Here is a 15,180-nt window from a genome sequence, read left to right as displayed (position 1 = left end):
CGGTATTGATATGTTGATATTAATTTCAACCATATCAGCTACACAAATATTTGAATTACATTATGCAGTGGCCTACCTAACTAATGCTCTGTCTGTGTTTCTGTATTTAGAGCCTTGTTTGGTCAAATTACTGTACAGCAGAATCAGAATCTGTTCAATGTTTTATTTGGAGATAAAAGTAAAAGATTCAATTCGTTTTGATACGTTTTTCATAAACATAACAAATTAGACGGATCAAATGAGCACATCAATGGAAAATTTTACACATTTTACAACAAAATGTATAACTCACTATCTGATTAAAGGCAGTGACAATGACTAAAAGTTAATTTAGCGTAATATTAAGCCAGTGTTTGCTTAGGAATTAGATACATTTTCACAGGTAAAATTGTCAGTATTAAAAAAGTAACATGTAGATTTTTCAGTTCCATCTTTTTCCTCAAAATTACTACACCCGCTCTTGGTGGAGACGTCTTTGATTTTTTTTTTTAAGCTATAGTGAAAGAAAATCCATAGTGTGTGTTCCACTGCTGGTTCTGATATGCATTTTTCTTGTGTTCTGGTCCACCAACTGAAAGTAAATATACCCAAAGAAAGCTAATCTGTAGTGCAAATGAGTAGCAGCTGCTAATTCGGCTGTGTGTGTGTGTGTGTGTGTGTGTGTGTGTGTGTGCACACGTTGGTAGTGTATGTTTCACTGTGATATCATCATGTGGTGTGTGTTTGTGCGTAATGTCTAGCCAATATGCTGTCTGAGTGATGTCTGGTCTGTGTGGGATTGTGATATAGCTTGTTTCTTAGCTGTGTGTGTGTGTGTGTGTGTGTGTGTGTGTGTGTGTGTGTGTGTGTGTGTGTGTGTGTAGAATGGTCAGTCAGGCACATACAAGCACACACACAGAAAGCCACACAGGGCTTGTTCAGAGTGTTCATCAGAAGATAAGCAGAGGAGACTTAATCACCTTCAGATGTGAGGGGGGCACTTCAACTTGTCCTCATATCCACACGCAGCACCTGACCCCACTGTGTGTGTGTGTGTGTGTGTGTATGTGCATGTGTGACAGTGTGTGTGTGTGTGTGTGTGTGTGTGTGTGTGTGTATGTGCATGTGTGACAGTGTGTGTGTGTGTGTGTGTGTGTGTGTGTGTGTGTGTGTGTGTACTGTTTGCGTCAAGCAGATGGAAGTGTGCATTTCATGTGTGAGTCTAATGGTGTGACATTCCCCTTTGCATGTCGAAGAAAAGAAAGAAAGGCCGGCATCATTTTCATGGTTTTGTTTGATTTCTATATCCCACATCAATTTTAGTCTGAATTTCACTGTTCACATTCTGTTGTAAAGCAACTCTCATCACTAAGACAGGTCTGAGTGGCAATTTTCCCAAGCAGTTGAGGCGCTGAACCATTAGAATTATTCAATGGCTGTATTCTGTGGCCTTGAGGCGCAATCAATTCTCTCCGCATCTTTTCCAAAGAAAGTTGTGTTACTTTTAAATGTACGGCAATGGCAGCATCCACTTTAATCCTACCGGAGCTTCTTCTTTCTCTCCGTCCCTCTTACCTTCTTTTTCCTCTCTCTTCCCCCTTTCTTCCTTCTTTCAGAGTCAGTTTTTATTTACACTACCGTTCAAAAGTTTGGGGTCACCCAGACAATTTCGTGTTTTCAATGAAAACTCACACTTTTATTTATCAAATGAGTTGCAAAATGAATAGAAAATATAGTCAAGACATTGACAAGGTCAGAAATAATGATTTTTATTTGAAATATTAATTTTGTTCTTCAAACTTTGCTTTCGTCAAAGAATGCTCCATTTGCAGCAATTACAGCATTGCAGACCTTTGGCATTCTAGCTGTTAATTTGTTGAGGTAATCTGTAGAAATTTCACCCCACGCTTCCTGAAGCACCTCCCACAAGTTGGATTGGCTTGATGGGCACTCCTTGCGTACCGTACGGTCAAGCTGCTCCCACAACAGCTCAATGGGGTTGAGATCTGGTGATCCATTACAGACAGCATACCAGCCGCCTGCTTCTTCCCTAAATAGTTCTTGCATAACTTGGAGGTGTGCTTTGGGTCATTGTCCTGTTGTAGGAGGAAATTGGCTCCAATGAAGCGCTGTCCACAGGGTATGGCATGGCGTTGCAAAATGGAGTGATAGCCTTCCTTATTTAAAATCCCTTTTACCTTACAAATACAGTACAAATCTCCCACTTTACCAGCACCAAAGCAGCCCCAGACCATCACATGACCTCCCAACATGCTTGACAGATGGCGTCAGGCACTCTTCCAGCATCTTCTCACCTGTTCTGCGTCTCACAAATGTTCTTCTGTGTGATCCAAACACCTCAAACTTTGATTCGTCTGTCCATAACACTTTTTTTTTCCAATCTTCCTCTGTCCAATGTCTGTGTTCTTTTGCCCATTTCAATCTTTTCTTTTTATTGGCCAGTCTCAGATATGGCTTTTTCTTTGCCACTCTGCCTAGAAGGCCAGCATCCCGAAGTCGCCTCTTCACTGTAGACGTTGACACTGGCGTTTTGCGGGTACCATTTAAAGAAGCTGCCAGTTGAGGACCTGTGAGGCGTCTATTTAACTAGAGACTCTAATATACTTGTCTTCTTGCTGAGTTGTGCACCGGGGCCTCCCACTTCTCTTTCTACTCGGGTTAGAGCCCGTTTGTGCTGTTCTACACACCGTTGTAGGACATTTTCAGTTTCTTCGCAATTTCTCGCATGGAATAGCCTTCATTTCTAAGAACAAGAATAGACTGGCGAGTTTCACATGAAAGTTCTCTTTTTCTGGCCATTTTGAGAGTATAATCGAACCCACAAATGTAATGCTCCAGATACTCAACTAGCTCAAAGGAAGGCCAGTTGCATAGCTTCTCTCACCAGCATAACTGTTTTCAGCTGTGCTAACATAATTGCACAAGGGTTTTCAAGGGTTTTCTAATCATCCATTAGTCTTCTAAGGCGATTAGCAAACACAATGTACCATTAGAACACTGGAGTGATAGTTGCTGGAAATGGGCCTCTATACACCTATGTAGATATTTCATTAAAAACCAGACGTTTCCACCTAGAATAGTCATTTACCACATTAACAAATTATAGAGTGTATTTCTCATTAATTTAATGTTATCTTCATTGAAAAAAACAGTGCTTTTCTTTGAAAAATAAGGAAATTTCTAAGTGACCACAAACTTTTGAACGGTAGTGTATGTCCAAAAAATTTGTTTCCTTTTACTGATACAACTTATTGTGCTGTTCCCACTTCACCTGAGGCCAAAACCACCAACTATAACAAATATTATGTGAATCTATTCCTCTTAAATTCAATGTACTTTACAAGTGTTCATCCATTTATGTTTGCTCAAAAATCATTCGTGTTTTTCTGTTTAGAGAGAGTCTCTCTCTCTCTCTCTCTCTCTCTCTCTCTCTCTCTCTCTCTCTCTCTCTCTCTCTCTCTCTCTCTCTATATATATATATATATATATATATAGATACACACACATACATATATACATATATATATATATGTATATATATATATATACATATATATATACATATATATATATATAGATACATATATATAGATACATACATATATATAGATACATATATATAGATACATACATATAGGTACATATATATATATATATATATATATATATATATATATATATATATATATATTTCTCCCCTTGTCTGTGAGTGCATTTGTTTCCCAGTTTTAACCTGGAGGGAAAACTAAACAGAAGATTTAAACTTTTAACTTGTCCTCAATTAATCAGAGTTATTTTTAAAAGAAATAATACAAATCAGCAACAAAACATATTCATATAATACTTATTTTGTTACATTTACTGGCAAAAAAAATTCCAGACCAGGAAATGTCCTGCATCCCACCTAGTCTTCGGTTTTTCCTACTAAAATACTTGTTTCGGGGCAGGGAGAGATGGTGGCTTTGGTTAGTTACTGAATGCGTAATTGAATCTCATTGTGTTCCAAGTCATGGTTGATTTATTTGTTTTTATATTTAATTAAAACTACTTTCTTTCTCTGACCTAAACTGAATGCTTTCATTGGCCTAAAAATAACCAAAACATGTGAATTGTTTATTTTCTACGAGGGGATATTGCAGAGAAAACAATTGACATACGCTGTTGTATATTTACAATAAACAGTTTTGTTGTCATGTTAAAAACAATGTAACCTGGTTGGCATTACGTTTCCAACTAAATGTGTTAGCTAATTTAAATGAGTTGTATATTAACGGGCCAGGATTTGCCCAAACTGGTAACAGGCAATGCAAAATGTCATGCAGGGTGGTGTCGATTGTGACTCGACCTCAGCCTGCCTTAAACCTGTCTTCAACCTGTAAATGTGTGCTCACCCTAAACGTGGTTTGAAAGGGTCCAGAGTCCCTTAGATTTAAAATGTGTGAGGGATTGTGACGTTAAATCTAGTGGAGGGCTAATAGACAAGAGAGAGAAGGAGAGGAGTGAGATTTTTCTATGCTGAGGCTCAAACCACTTTAACAGGCACTTTAATGGCCAGTCTGTCCAATTGTCCCACCAGTGTAGGTGAGCGTGTGTGCACCAATTTAGCCCACTCCTTGCTGTCCTGTTCTTCTGTAAGCTGTGTATGTAATGGAGTTAACAGCTGGACTCCACTTCTTTAAACACTGCCTACTTGTGTGCTTTCTGTCACTTCTCTTTGTCACTGTCCTTCTCTCTCCTTCCCTTTCCCTCTCCGTCTTCCTCACTGTGCCAAGTTAAGGCCGCTTGTTTTAGCCCCGGTGTGTCTCACAAAGTGTCTCTACACATCCAACCACAGGCTAATACCATAGACTGTATAAGATATGCACGCAGCGGGTGGCTCCGACTGTAGCCGTCTCCAACTCACATCTAATCCATAAGTGAGCAAAGAGGTTAAATCGACGGTGGCGCTGAGGCGGGCCGGCGTGACGCAGCAGAGACGTCAGCTAGCGGCGAGCAACCTATCTGTCACTCTAAGTGGCCACACCCTCAATTATGCCTAACTTTAAGGGTTAATGATTGAAACGGGTGAGTTATGTAAAGAAGAAGCAAATAAGAGGGTTCATCTGTGTCAATTAACCACCATGAATAATTACATTTTAGCACAGAATGAGGACTGTGGATTCCCTGTTGTTCCCTAGCATTATTTTTGCAGACTTGGAATTCATCCTTCAATTTCCACCAAACATGTTCTCACTACTGCTGCCTTTGTTAAAACATGAGGACACTCAGGTGCATGACTGAAGTTCTCACAGAAACTGTTTGTTTGGCTGAGAGTCAATACAGGAAACTTAAAGACAACAATTGAAACACAAACAGTCGCACAGATCATGCACGCTGCTGCTGTTTTATCATACTGTAGTTGTAGTCACACTTTCAAAAGAAAGTAAACAAATATGTATATGACTCATTCTATGAGCTCCTGGCCTGCAGACTTTGATAGCATCAGTTTTGATTGTGTCTCTTTTAACAAAACAACTTCTTCTTTATGGGATGCAGTGCTTTGGAGTCAAGCTGACTGTCTGAGTGTCTTTCTATTCTTGTGCTTGCTTCTTACCTTTAAGTGAACATCCCAGACCTGAGCGTCATACTGCTGGTGTTGAGAGGCACAGAGTCCGGCCTGCTGGGCCAGTTGACAAAACAGTCTCAGAGTTTCACCTCGCAGTGGAGCAAACACCAACGCCATGCCCTGGATAGGAAATGAGTGGAGGGTGAGTACTTTTGGAGTTGGATGGTGAACATAGTGGCGTAGAGTGCTTCACGACTCATTTCTCAGAACAAACACACACAGTTAGTGGCCTGTATGTCTCTCTTTCCTTTGTTTTTTACTGGGTAAATATTAGATGATGAACCAAAAAAAATCAAAACAAAGCTCTACTAACCCAACCAACCTGTGAACACACATGTGTGTAGGTCTGACTTGTCCTCTCATGCGACGCGTACAAGTGTCTGTGTGTGCGTGAGAGCGACAGAGGGACGGTTTGTATGTGGTCATTCATCACAGACGTCCCGCAAACACTAAGAGGATTACCAACAGGTTCAAAGTTTCTTTGAAATCCTTCAGCTTTCAGTTGTTTTTCATGTTAATCATGTTATTATTGTTTTTTAATAAATGAACCAAAGAGGCATGGTCATGCAAACACACACATACAGCAAGCAGGATCACGATGATTTTTCATCTTTATAACCCCCCCCCCCCCCAAATCTAAACACAGAGCAAACAAACAACTCCTCCCAGCGCTAATCAGCTGATTAAGGGGATCCAGCCCACCGGATGGACCACCTTTGTCAGAAACAACAAATTAGTGCTATTAGATAGGAGAATTAATTGCTTTGTTAATTGCTTAATCAGCTTAGCAAATTATTAAATATTTGGCAAAGCTGGTTGTGGCAGTGACAGTCTGATGGCCGACACTCAAATCATATTAGCCCCTGAATTATCTCCATTGGATTAAAGAGAGAGAGAGACATGAAGAGAGACTTAACACACAGATGTACAACAATGGCCAGATGTCATGTCTGTCATTCGACAACAGCAGCTTCGGCATTCAACTGCAACCGAGACACATATTCACGTTGTCGGTTTTACTGCGGATGTCACTGAGTGAAATGTCAGCTGAGGAAACGCGTGTCACCGCTGGCAACAACCCGGACGTAATATTAATCATATAATCCTTTTGTCTTTCTAGTTACCACTGCTGATTTTAAAGTTAGTTAACCTTTTTCTTCTAAACACCAAAAACCAAGTGGACAGTCTCCGTTTTATGTGCCCGGGTTTTATTATCTGTCGCTGACTTTTCTGCAGAAAGAGGTTCTAATGAAAACAGTTCAAAGCGGAGTCTGTGAATTGTTACGAGACACAGTGTTTATGAAACCTCTTTCTGGTTGCTGCTCAATTTTGATTGTGGTTTCATTGTTTGTAATTTGGGTGAACTGACACTTCAATGACTTGGTGCTGATCTGCAAACCACATTATATGTTAAAAGACAACAAGAGAATCAATGTTGAGATTCTAAATGAAGAGTCTCAGCCCCATCTCTCCTCACTGTCCATATTCCCACCTTTCCCATTCCTCTCCCTCCTCCTTTCCTCCCATCTCTCTCCTCCCTCATCCCTTCCTGTGTCCTCTCCTCCTCATTCTTCTTCTTCTTCTCCATATCTGCTTCCCTCCAGTCCTGTATTCACCTCTTTTTCATAAACAGATATTCTGGCCTCTGTACTTAAAACGCACCCCCTCCTCCCTCAGATGAATAGAAACCTCAACCCGATCTCTTCCAGCCTTTTGCTTTCTTTTTCCCCCCCGTTTGCTTTGGCTGTCACAGCGTGGGGTCTTATCGTGAGGCCAAAAGGGAGAAGTTGCCTCAGATTTATGATTAAGGGAAAGCAGGAGCGAGAGAGACGGAGATCACAGCGATGCATTCAAGTTGCTCATATTAAGCATTAAAGCGTTACATGATATTAATCCTGTCAGACTATTAATGTGTATAGGGTTTTGGGCAAGGCCTAATTATGAGTGAGAAGAGTGTGGGGGGGGGGGGGGGGGGGGGGTGATTTAGAGGAAGGGGATAAGCAGATAAATATATATATATTAGACACACAGAGGCAAACCCACCCACACACGCACACACACACACACACACACTTACGTTGGGTTGCAGTAATCTCCTTATAGCATCAACCAGGCTGGCTCTGTACTGGTCGAGAAACAAACTGGGAGGGAGAGGGAGAGGCAGGTTAGAATGCATTCTTATGATAGCAGCTCCAGATAAAGCAGCAGGCTATTTGTTTCCTTTTGTTCACGAATAAATCCACCAACAGGAAGAAGGGGAAAAAAAACAATTTGCATGAGTAAGATGCTCTTCCTTTTTGTTTACGTTTGAGTTTCCATGTGTATTCACCTCAGTCTGTGTCGAGGCATTGAGAGGAATGCAGAACATCAGAAAATCCAACGGGCACAGATACCATCGGAAACAGTAAACACACACGTGTGTGTGTGCGCGCTGACACACACACACTATTACGAGGCACTTCAAAGTAGAGCAAAAGCACCTTGAATTTGTGGAATTAATACCTGGAGTGTGCACTCTGAAGTTAATAAGAAGATATAAGGACAAAAACAACAAACAAAGGAAAAATAAATCGGAAATGAAGGAATAATTAACTGGCTCGATTGTACATTAAACACAAGCGTACTGTAACATGCATGTGTCTGTGGGACAGACTGTGTCGATGTGAATTAGAGTATTTGTGCTTGCATGTTTTCTTTACAATATATGCAACTTCACAAACAAAATGATTAGCACCACCAAAGAGTCATTTTAGGACTACGAACATTTCTGAGAATATCGGCGGGCAAAAGAGAAATGTTAGTTATATATTGACAAAAACATGTTTATATGGTGACTCATGACAATCAGCTCCTTGAAGCTTGTTCAAACTCTGATATAAATATTGTCACCCTAATTAGGTTACAAATGTGTTCTTTCTCCGTACATAGTGAACAAGTTTACATAACGGTGAGTTTTAGATGGGATGGAGATAATACAACGCACTCACACACACACGCACACACACACACACACACACACACACACGCCCACATCAACTCCAATCATTCTAAACAAAGTAACACCTGTCTCTATTTCCACAAAGACAAATTTCAATCCATTATGCAAGTAAGTAGAGCGGTGTGCGTGTGTGTTTGTGTGTACCTATTATCGCAGATGAGAGTGGAGTAATTTGACTAAAATGGAACAATACAGCGCAGATTTTACATAATCCCGCACATCCGTCCAACTGGCCTGCGGAGTGACAATCTGGACGTAACTTTCCAATCACAGCCTCTGACCTGTCCTCATGCAAAATCCTCTGATCCCAGAGAGGAATGAGAGGTGCACGTCAGAGAATGCCCCTCTCTGCAGCTCTGCCTACATCTACACAAAAGAAAGGCCTTAGCAACACAAGCTCTCACCGAAGCCAGGATGTGTGAACGTCTGTGAGAAGTTTGTTATTCTTCTAAGGTTAGACAGAGGTGCAAAAGTGTATTTGACTTGGAAGGTGAGAGGTTTGTGTTTGGTTTATTTTGCCACCGATATGAGTTCACGGGAAAAGCGAGTGGTGAGGAAAAATAGGAAGTGAGCTACGTTGGGTGGGAGGCAACAGCTGAAAACACACACACACACACACACACACACACACACACACACACACACACACACACACTGAGGGCAAGGGAAGGACATCATGTCATTAAGAGGGCAAACAAAAAAAAGAGCCAGGGTCGTTGCTGATGAAAACTTTTCCATCTACAGCTACTGACACTATAACATTGTGACAAATCAAGCCACAAATATTACATAAAGTAAACATAACAACAAATACCCATTAATGAAAGACATGTACTACGTCAGAGAAAATGTAAAGTTTAAGATTATTACAGGGGGCAAGACTTCGAAATTTGAACAAACACAGGGGAAATAAATGTTCTGGAATACAGACAACATGGAACCCAAAGAATTTGTAAAATTCACCCATGCAGAGGCCAAGACAATAAAGAATCTGAAAAATGATTTAAGATATAAAGAGAAAGAACATCACCACTGCTATGAAGCTGGGCCTCATTAGGTTGCATACCAAATGGCAGTATTTGCCTCCCGATCATATAGTGTATCTGCCCATCTTATATCGCTGTTCGTTAATTATTATCTCTGCCTGGAGAACCATGTGAAAGCTCATGGCGTCAGTGAGTGAGCGTGAAACTCTGTGTCTGTCCAAGGACAACCTCGCAACCTGCTGCAGCAAACCGCACAGTATTTTAGATGCCCAGATGTGCCGGCATGCTGAAGGACCTCTTGTGGTTGCCGTGACTTACACTTCTCAAAACATATTGTTGCTGCTCTGCGGCCAGAGACCCAGCTGGGGAAGACCAGAGTGTATGTTTATGGGGAAAACAGTTTGCTCACTTTTGTTGTTTTGGATCAGCTAACAGCTAACGGGTCACATAACTACACACACAGCTGACGGCATTGCAACAGATCAGATTCTGTCAAAATAAATGCTTCAAGTTGCGGTTGCCACTGTGAAAGATTACAATTTTGAAACTATTCAGTTTAATGTGTCAGTTTTACACTGACACATTAAATAATTATGCCTTTTTGGATATTTTAGGGTTCTGTTAGTTACAAGTGGTAGTGTTGATTGCCTTTGACTTCTTTTACAATTGACAAATGGTGCTAAATCACATAAATTTACTTTTCTATTATCTTTATTTAACAGATTATTTACTAAATCTGTTTAATTTACTTTAAACACATAATACAATGTAATGAAAAGTGATGTTCTTGTGGGACTTTGCCACTTCAGAGAAATGTCTCTTAGTCTATTACCATGTTGGCTGGGAGTCACAGTTAAATAATGCCAGTGTAATAATCATATTATTATAATAATAACCTCCTTTAAGGTCGTCTCTGATGCCTCCAGACTGTCAGAGACCTATTGTCTCACGCTGCGCCCCCGCCTGACCCAGAACATCCCCGCGAACTCAAAATTGACTGGAGGTCAAAGGTAACAAAACGGGCATGTGTGTGTGTGTGTGTGTGTGTGTGAGGGCGTTGCTGCTATATTTGTCTGCTTACACACGTATGTGAACATGCAGGATGTTGGTGGAGGTCAAGGCTGCAAGGGTGAGCCCATGGAAACACATGACATCATCTATTAAGCATTATTTTTTTCCCAAGTGGAGAATTAAGGGTTAATATGCAAGTTTTTTATTTCTATGCATTACTAGGATTTTCAAATGTATTACCGCAGAATTTATTTGAGGTTTTGCGACACTCGCATACTTATATCATATATTAGTTCATTTCAGGACTTAGGTGTCTGTTTTATATCCAAAATGATCCAAACAAAAACATGCGAGGCGGTATTTGGTATAAAAATTCAGAGCTGATTTTGACAAAACTTCCTCCTGAATGTCAACATTTTAAACGACAACCTTGCCACTATTAGTCAGTAAGTAACAGCCCTTTCAGTATGATTTCAGTTTTCTGTCAATTTTTGTTGAAGTTTATTTTTGTAATTTTATATTATTTAATCCCAGTCCATCCAAGAAACTCTTACTAGATGTAATGTCATGCGGGGGAAACAAGAATAAGCCACTTAAGATTGGAGAAGAAACCGTGTGACTGTGTAAACAAAAAGAAACAACACAACACAAACAATGCAGTGTGTTAACCTATATCCTCTTAAAAACTCTGTTAATACCAAAACTATCATGCAGCACAACGCTGGTTTCCCTCTTTCATCCTATTAAGCAGTACAAAAGGATGTTTGTGTGGAGCTGAAAGTCATTCTTGGAAAGCGACTTACACTTTTCTTGGCTAAGAGACTTAGTGTGCCTCGAAGAATAACTTTGGACATCTCTGTGTTTTTGTTCATATTTGCATATATTGCATAACAGAAAAAAACAAACAAGAAATGCAATAAATCATGTATTAACCAAAATTACAATAATTTAAATGACTTAATGCAATAATCTGTTTGACAGTACAATAATGAATTTGTATCAGTCAGTGATATTGACTTACAGAATCTAATGAAGCCTTAACCTTGACTTAAGATCTTCCAGAATTGACATATTCTGATCAATAATGCAAATGAATGGCAAAAGCCCAAAAGAGGGTGAGGATGTTTTTGTGTAGTAAATTTAACATAAATCATAAATGATAAAAAAAAACAACGTTTCTTGATCATGACCTGCAGCACCCGCTTTATGTATTGTCTCATCGTCACCACATATGCTATTGTGCTAAGTCATCACATGGAGATTTCAGCAGTGATGTGTTTGTGTGTAGAGTACCAGTAATGCTCCATCCAGTTAACTGACAGTCAGCTCTTAAGGGAACCACTAAAAAGGTGTCCGTCAAAAGTGTACGTGTGGATTTATGCAAATGACATAGATACAGTGCAAAAAATAGATCAAATGCACACACGCACAAACTAACACACACATAAACAGGGCTTTATCTCAGAGCCCACACATGGACAGCTTTTGGAGAAAGCAGACATGCCAACATCTCAGCCAAGGATCCTCTGCCACACACATGCCCAGTGCAGGAATCCCTCTCTGCCTGAATCTCTCTCGCACGCACACGCACACACACACACGCACGCACGCACGCACGCACGCACGCACGCACGCACGCACACACACACACACACACACACACACACACACACACACACAAGAAGAGGCACACAACACTCACTACTGTTTGTCTTTCTCTCTGTAAATCACTTACATTTTGACTGTCATGACTCCTAAATGTACTAGTTAAAAATCCCTTCTACTCTCATTTAACATTCTAGTCAAGGAATGTGCCAACAATGTTTGTTTCAAAGGTTTCACTGCTGGACACAGGGATTCCCCTAAATGTCCATTCTCAGGGTCTGTGCACTGGAGGTTTTTAAGTTCCCACAAATTAAATTAAATTAAATTAAAGTTGAATACTGGATCACGATTGGCTCTAAAGTAGATGTGACGTCACAAAATCCTGTTCCTACGTAAAAGTGTACAACTAAGAAGGAAACTTTCTCTCCTTCAGCAGATGAATGTGACAGCAGCCCAGCCCAGCTCTACTGCGTTCCTCACGACTCCTTTTGTAGGTTCATGTGTCTTAATCTCTACTTGCAAAGCTAAAGGAAGAGAGCAGGAAGAACAAGAAGTGTATTTCAATAGTAAAATTATATATTTACAGAATGTGGGTGATTTTCTGTACCACTCAAGAGTCAACAGTTATTCTTTTTAATAATACTCTTCAAGGATAGGCAGGATATTCAAAGAAGTTAGTACGTAATGGACCGCTGATAGACAACCTTCCACCAAACTCTTCTCCTTTCCTTGCCCCCCCCCCCCTCTTCTCTTCTGCCCCCCTCGCTTCTCAGCGGTAGTTCCGCTGCTGCCGGAGGGAGCTATAATTAATCGGAGTGGAAGCCGCGTTGTTGACCTTTTCGCAGGTGATCATCGCCACGATGCGCCCAGTAATCGGTCAGCCATCACTCTTCAACCATCACCACTGCAATTATCGCACTGTCACTCACTCGCTCGCATACACGAGCAGAAAAGATGGCACCACAGAGAAAGAAAAACATCTTGCAGAACACCCGCCGCACAGACCCGTGACTAAAGCATGCATCTGCTGAGAAGAACCTGCGATATCAAAAATTCACATGCAATGCACTCCGTTGTCACACTGTCTGCTTCTGTCTATCGCACACACATGTGCATACACACTAGTCCGCTGTAAAGTATCCTCTATTAGCTGCCGGCTCTCTTTCTCTCTCTGGGTGCTGTACCTGACTATTACCTGTAATGACCGTGACATTACAATAATGATAACGGCGTTTGCTAATGCTGCACTTAGAACACATGCACACACTTGTGCAGATAGATATACACACACACACACACACACACACACACACACACACACACACTGTACACAAGCTAAATTTGTTCAGTGTTTGTGAAGCTGGAAAATAGTCAAGTACTTTCACTTCAACCAACAGCATGTACATCTACTCATTGTGTGTGTGTGTGTGTGTGTGTGTGTGTGTGTGTGTGTGTGTGTGTGTGTGTGTGCATATGTGTATGTCAGTGTGCAGGCGCGGTGGTGAACGGATGTAAATGCTATAAGCATCTCAGGGTGGATCTCATCTATCCCTGGTACCTCACCACTCTTTGAACCGCCTCAGTGAGCTCCACCAGGAAGTAGGGTAAGGTTCCTCAAAGTGTTGCTTTCAGTGTCCGACAATATCAGGAAAGGTCAGCAGCTCTCCTCTTCTGCTAAAACACTCACACATAGTCCCTCTTTATGATCTGCGTGAACTCCTCCCACACCCTGTGGCCTAGCTATCTGTCTGCTGATTTTAAGGTCTACTGCATGTGTCACCCTCCTAAAAGTTTCTACATTACTGCCCACCTGAGCATTGGAGTACCCCCAGCAGGACCCCGAGATGCACTGAATCACAGCTAAAAATTTTAGCTATCATAACTCACTTGTATTGGAGCACAGGACTAGCCTGGTGGGTTGGCACACCTTCAGTTTTTCTTTAAATGCTAATAATTCACATTTTTTTTAAATACTAACATCCTACATTCCTGTCAATATGTATGGTAAAGAGTACATAACAGAGCATTTTTGATTTTTCTTTTTTCTCTCTCTCTATTAGATACTGCAGGTGTGTACCGACTGGGACCAGGATGCAGTAAACGCAATGAGCGGGGTGTACTTACCCTTTTATTTTGCAGATCAGTGTGCATGTCTGTGTGTCTGTGTGTGTAAACAAGTCAAGGTATCACAATCCCTCCTCTTTGGTTGATTTGCTACAAAGAAAAGTAGGGAATCACAGAGCAATGCAAACTCTCAATTGCTCTCACATCATCATTCGTTCTATTCTTCATGTTTTTTCCAAGGATGTCACTGTGCAGGGTACACTAAAAACCATGAAGCGGTTTACCTCACACAGCACAATTGAGTGATAAAAAGATGTTATTCTCAATTGGCCACGACATCTACATTTCAATGAACGATAGGCTAATTGTTATGTTTATGTTGCTCTATCTCTCCATTTCCATCTCCATTTCTACTCCTCCCTCCATCCGCCCTCAACTCTTTCTTTATCTTACTGTGTCTCCTTCCTTGTCAAGGCGCAATTATTTGCAATTTGCCTAAGTCATCCATTTGCTGGGACACCAAGCATGAAAACGAGGCAATTTGGTGTAAAATGGAGGCAGACGGGCATCTGAGCATGTATGTATGTGTGTGTATGTGTATGTGTATGTGTGTGTGTGTGTGTGTGTGTGTGTGTGTGTGTGTGTGTGTGTGTGTGTGTGTGTGTGTGTGTGGGGACAAGGCAGGGGAAGGTCCAGGCGCTGGTGGGGGGCCATGCAAGAACTGTCACACAAAAGTGAAAATGAATGGCATTAAAGCGCACAGATTAATCTGTGTGTGTGTGTGTGTGTGTGTGTGTGTGTGTGTGTGTGTGTGTGCGTGTGAACCTACCAGTCTGCACACATGACAATGTCAAAGTGACCCTCTAGTGCCGAAATGTCTGACTCAGAGTCCCACCTCACCACCCTGTAAG

The 15,180-nt window shown here is 41.1% G+C and overlaps 1 protein-coding gene across 2 annotated transcripts in view; it reads right to left on the bottom strand.

Moving 5' to 3' along the window:
- camkmt (calmodulin-lysine N-methyltransferase) overlaps nucleotides 1-15,180 on the bottom strand; it is a 94,017-nt gene that overhangs the window by 7,934 nt on the left and 70,903 nt on the right. For both annotated transcript variants that reach the window (XM_068709418.1, XM_068709417.1), the window contains 3 exons: nucleotides 15,099-15,173; nucleotides 7,683-7,746; nucleotides 5,594-5,725 (listed from right to left, as the gene is read on the bottom strand). In XM_068709418.1, coding sequence (XP_068565519.1) covers nucleotides 5,594-5,725; nucleotides 7,683-7,746; nucleotides 15,099-15,173 — 271 coding nt within the window. The remainder of the gene's footprint in view (nucleotides 1-5,593; nucleotides 5,726-7,682; nucleotides 7,747-15,098; nucleotides 15,174-15,180) is intronic.

This window comes from Cebidichthys violaceus, unplaced genomic scaffold, assembly GCF_023349555.1.
Source record: "Cebidichthys violaceus isolate CVI_PGR_0920_01 unplaced genomic scaffold, fCebVio1.0.p SCAF_147, whole genome shotgun sequence".
In the NCBI taxonomy this organism is placed as follows: domain Eukaryota; kingdom Metazoa; phylum Chordata; class Actinopteri; order Perciformes; family Stichaeidae; genus Cebidichthys; species Cebidichthys violaceus.
The sequence above is the reverse complement of the archived record's forward strand: the minus strand, read 5'-3'. Positions and strand labels throughout refer to the sequence as shown.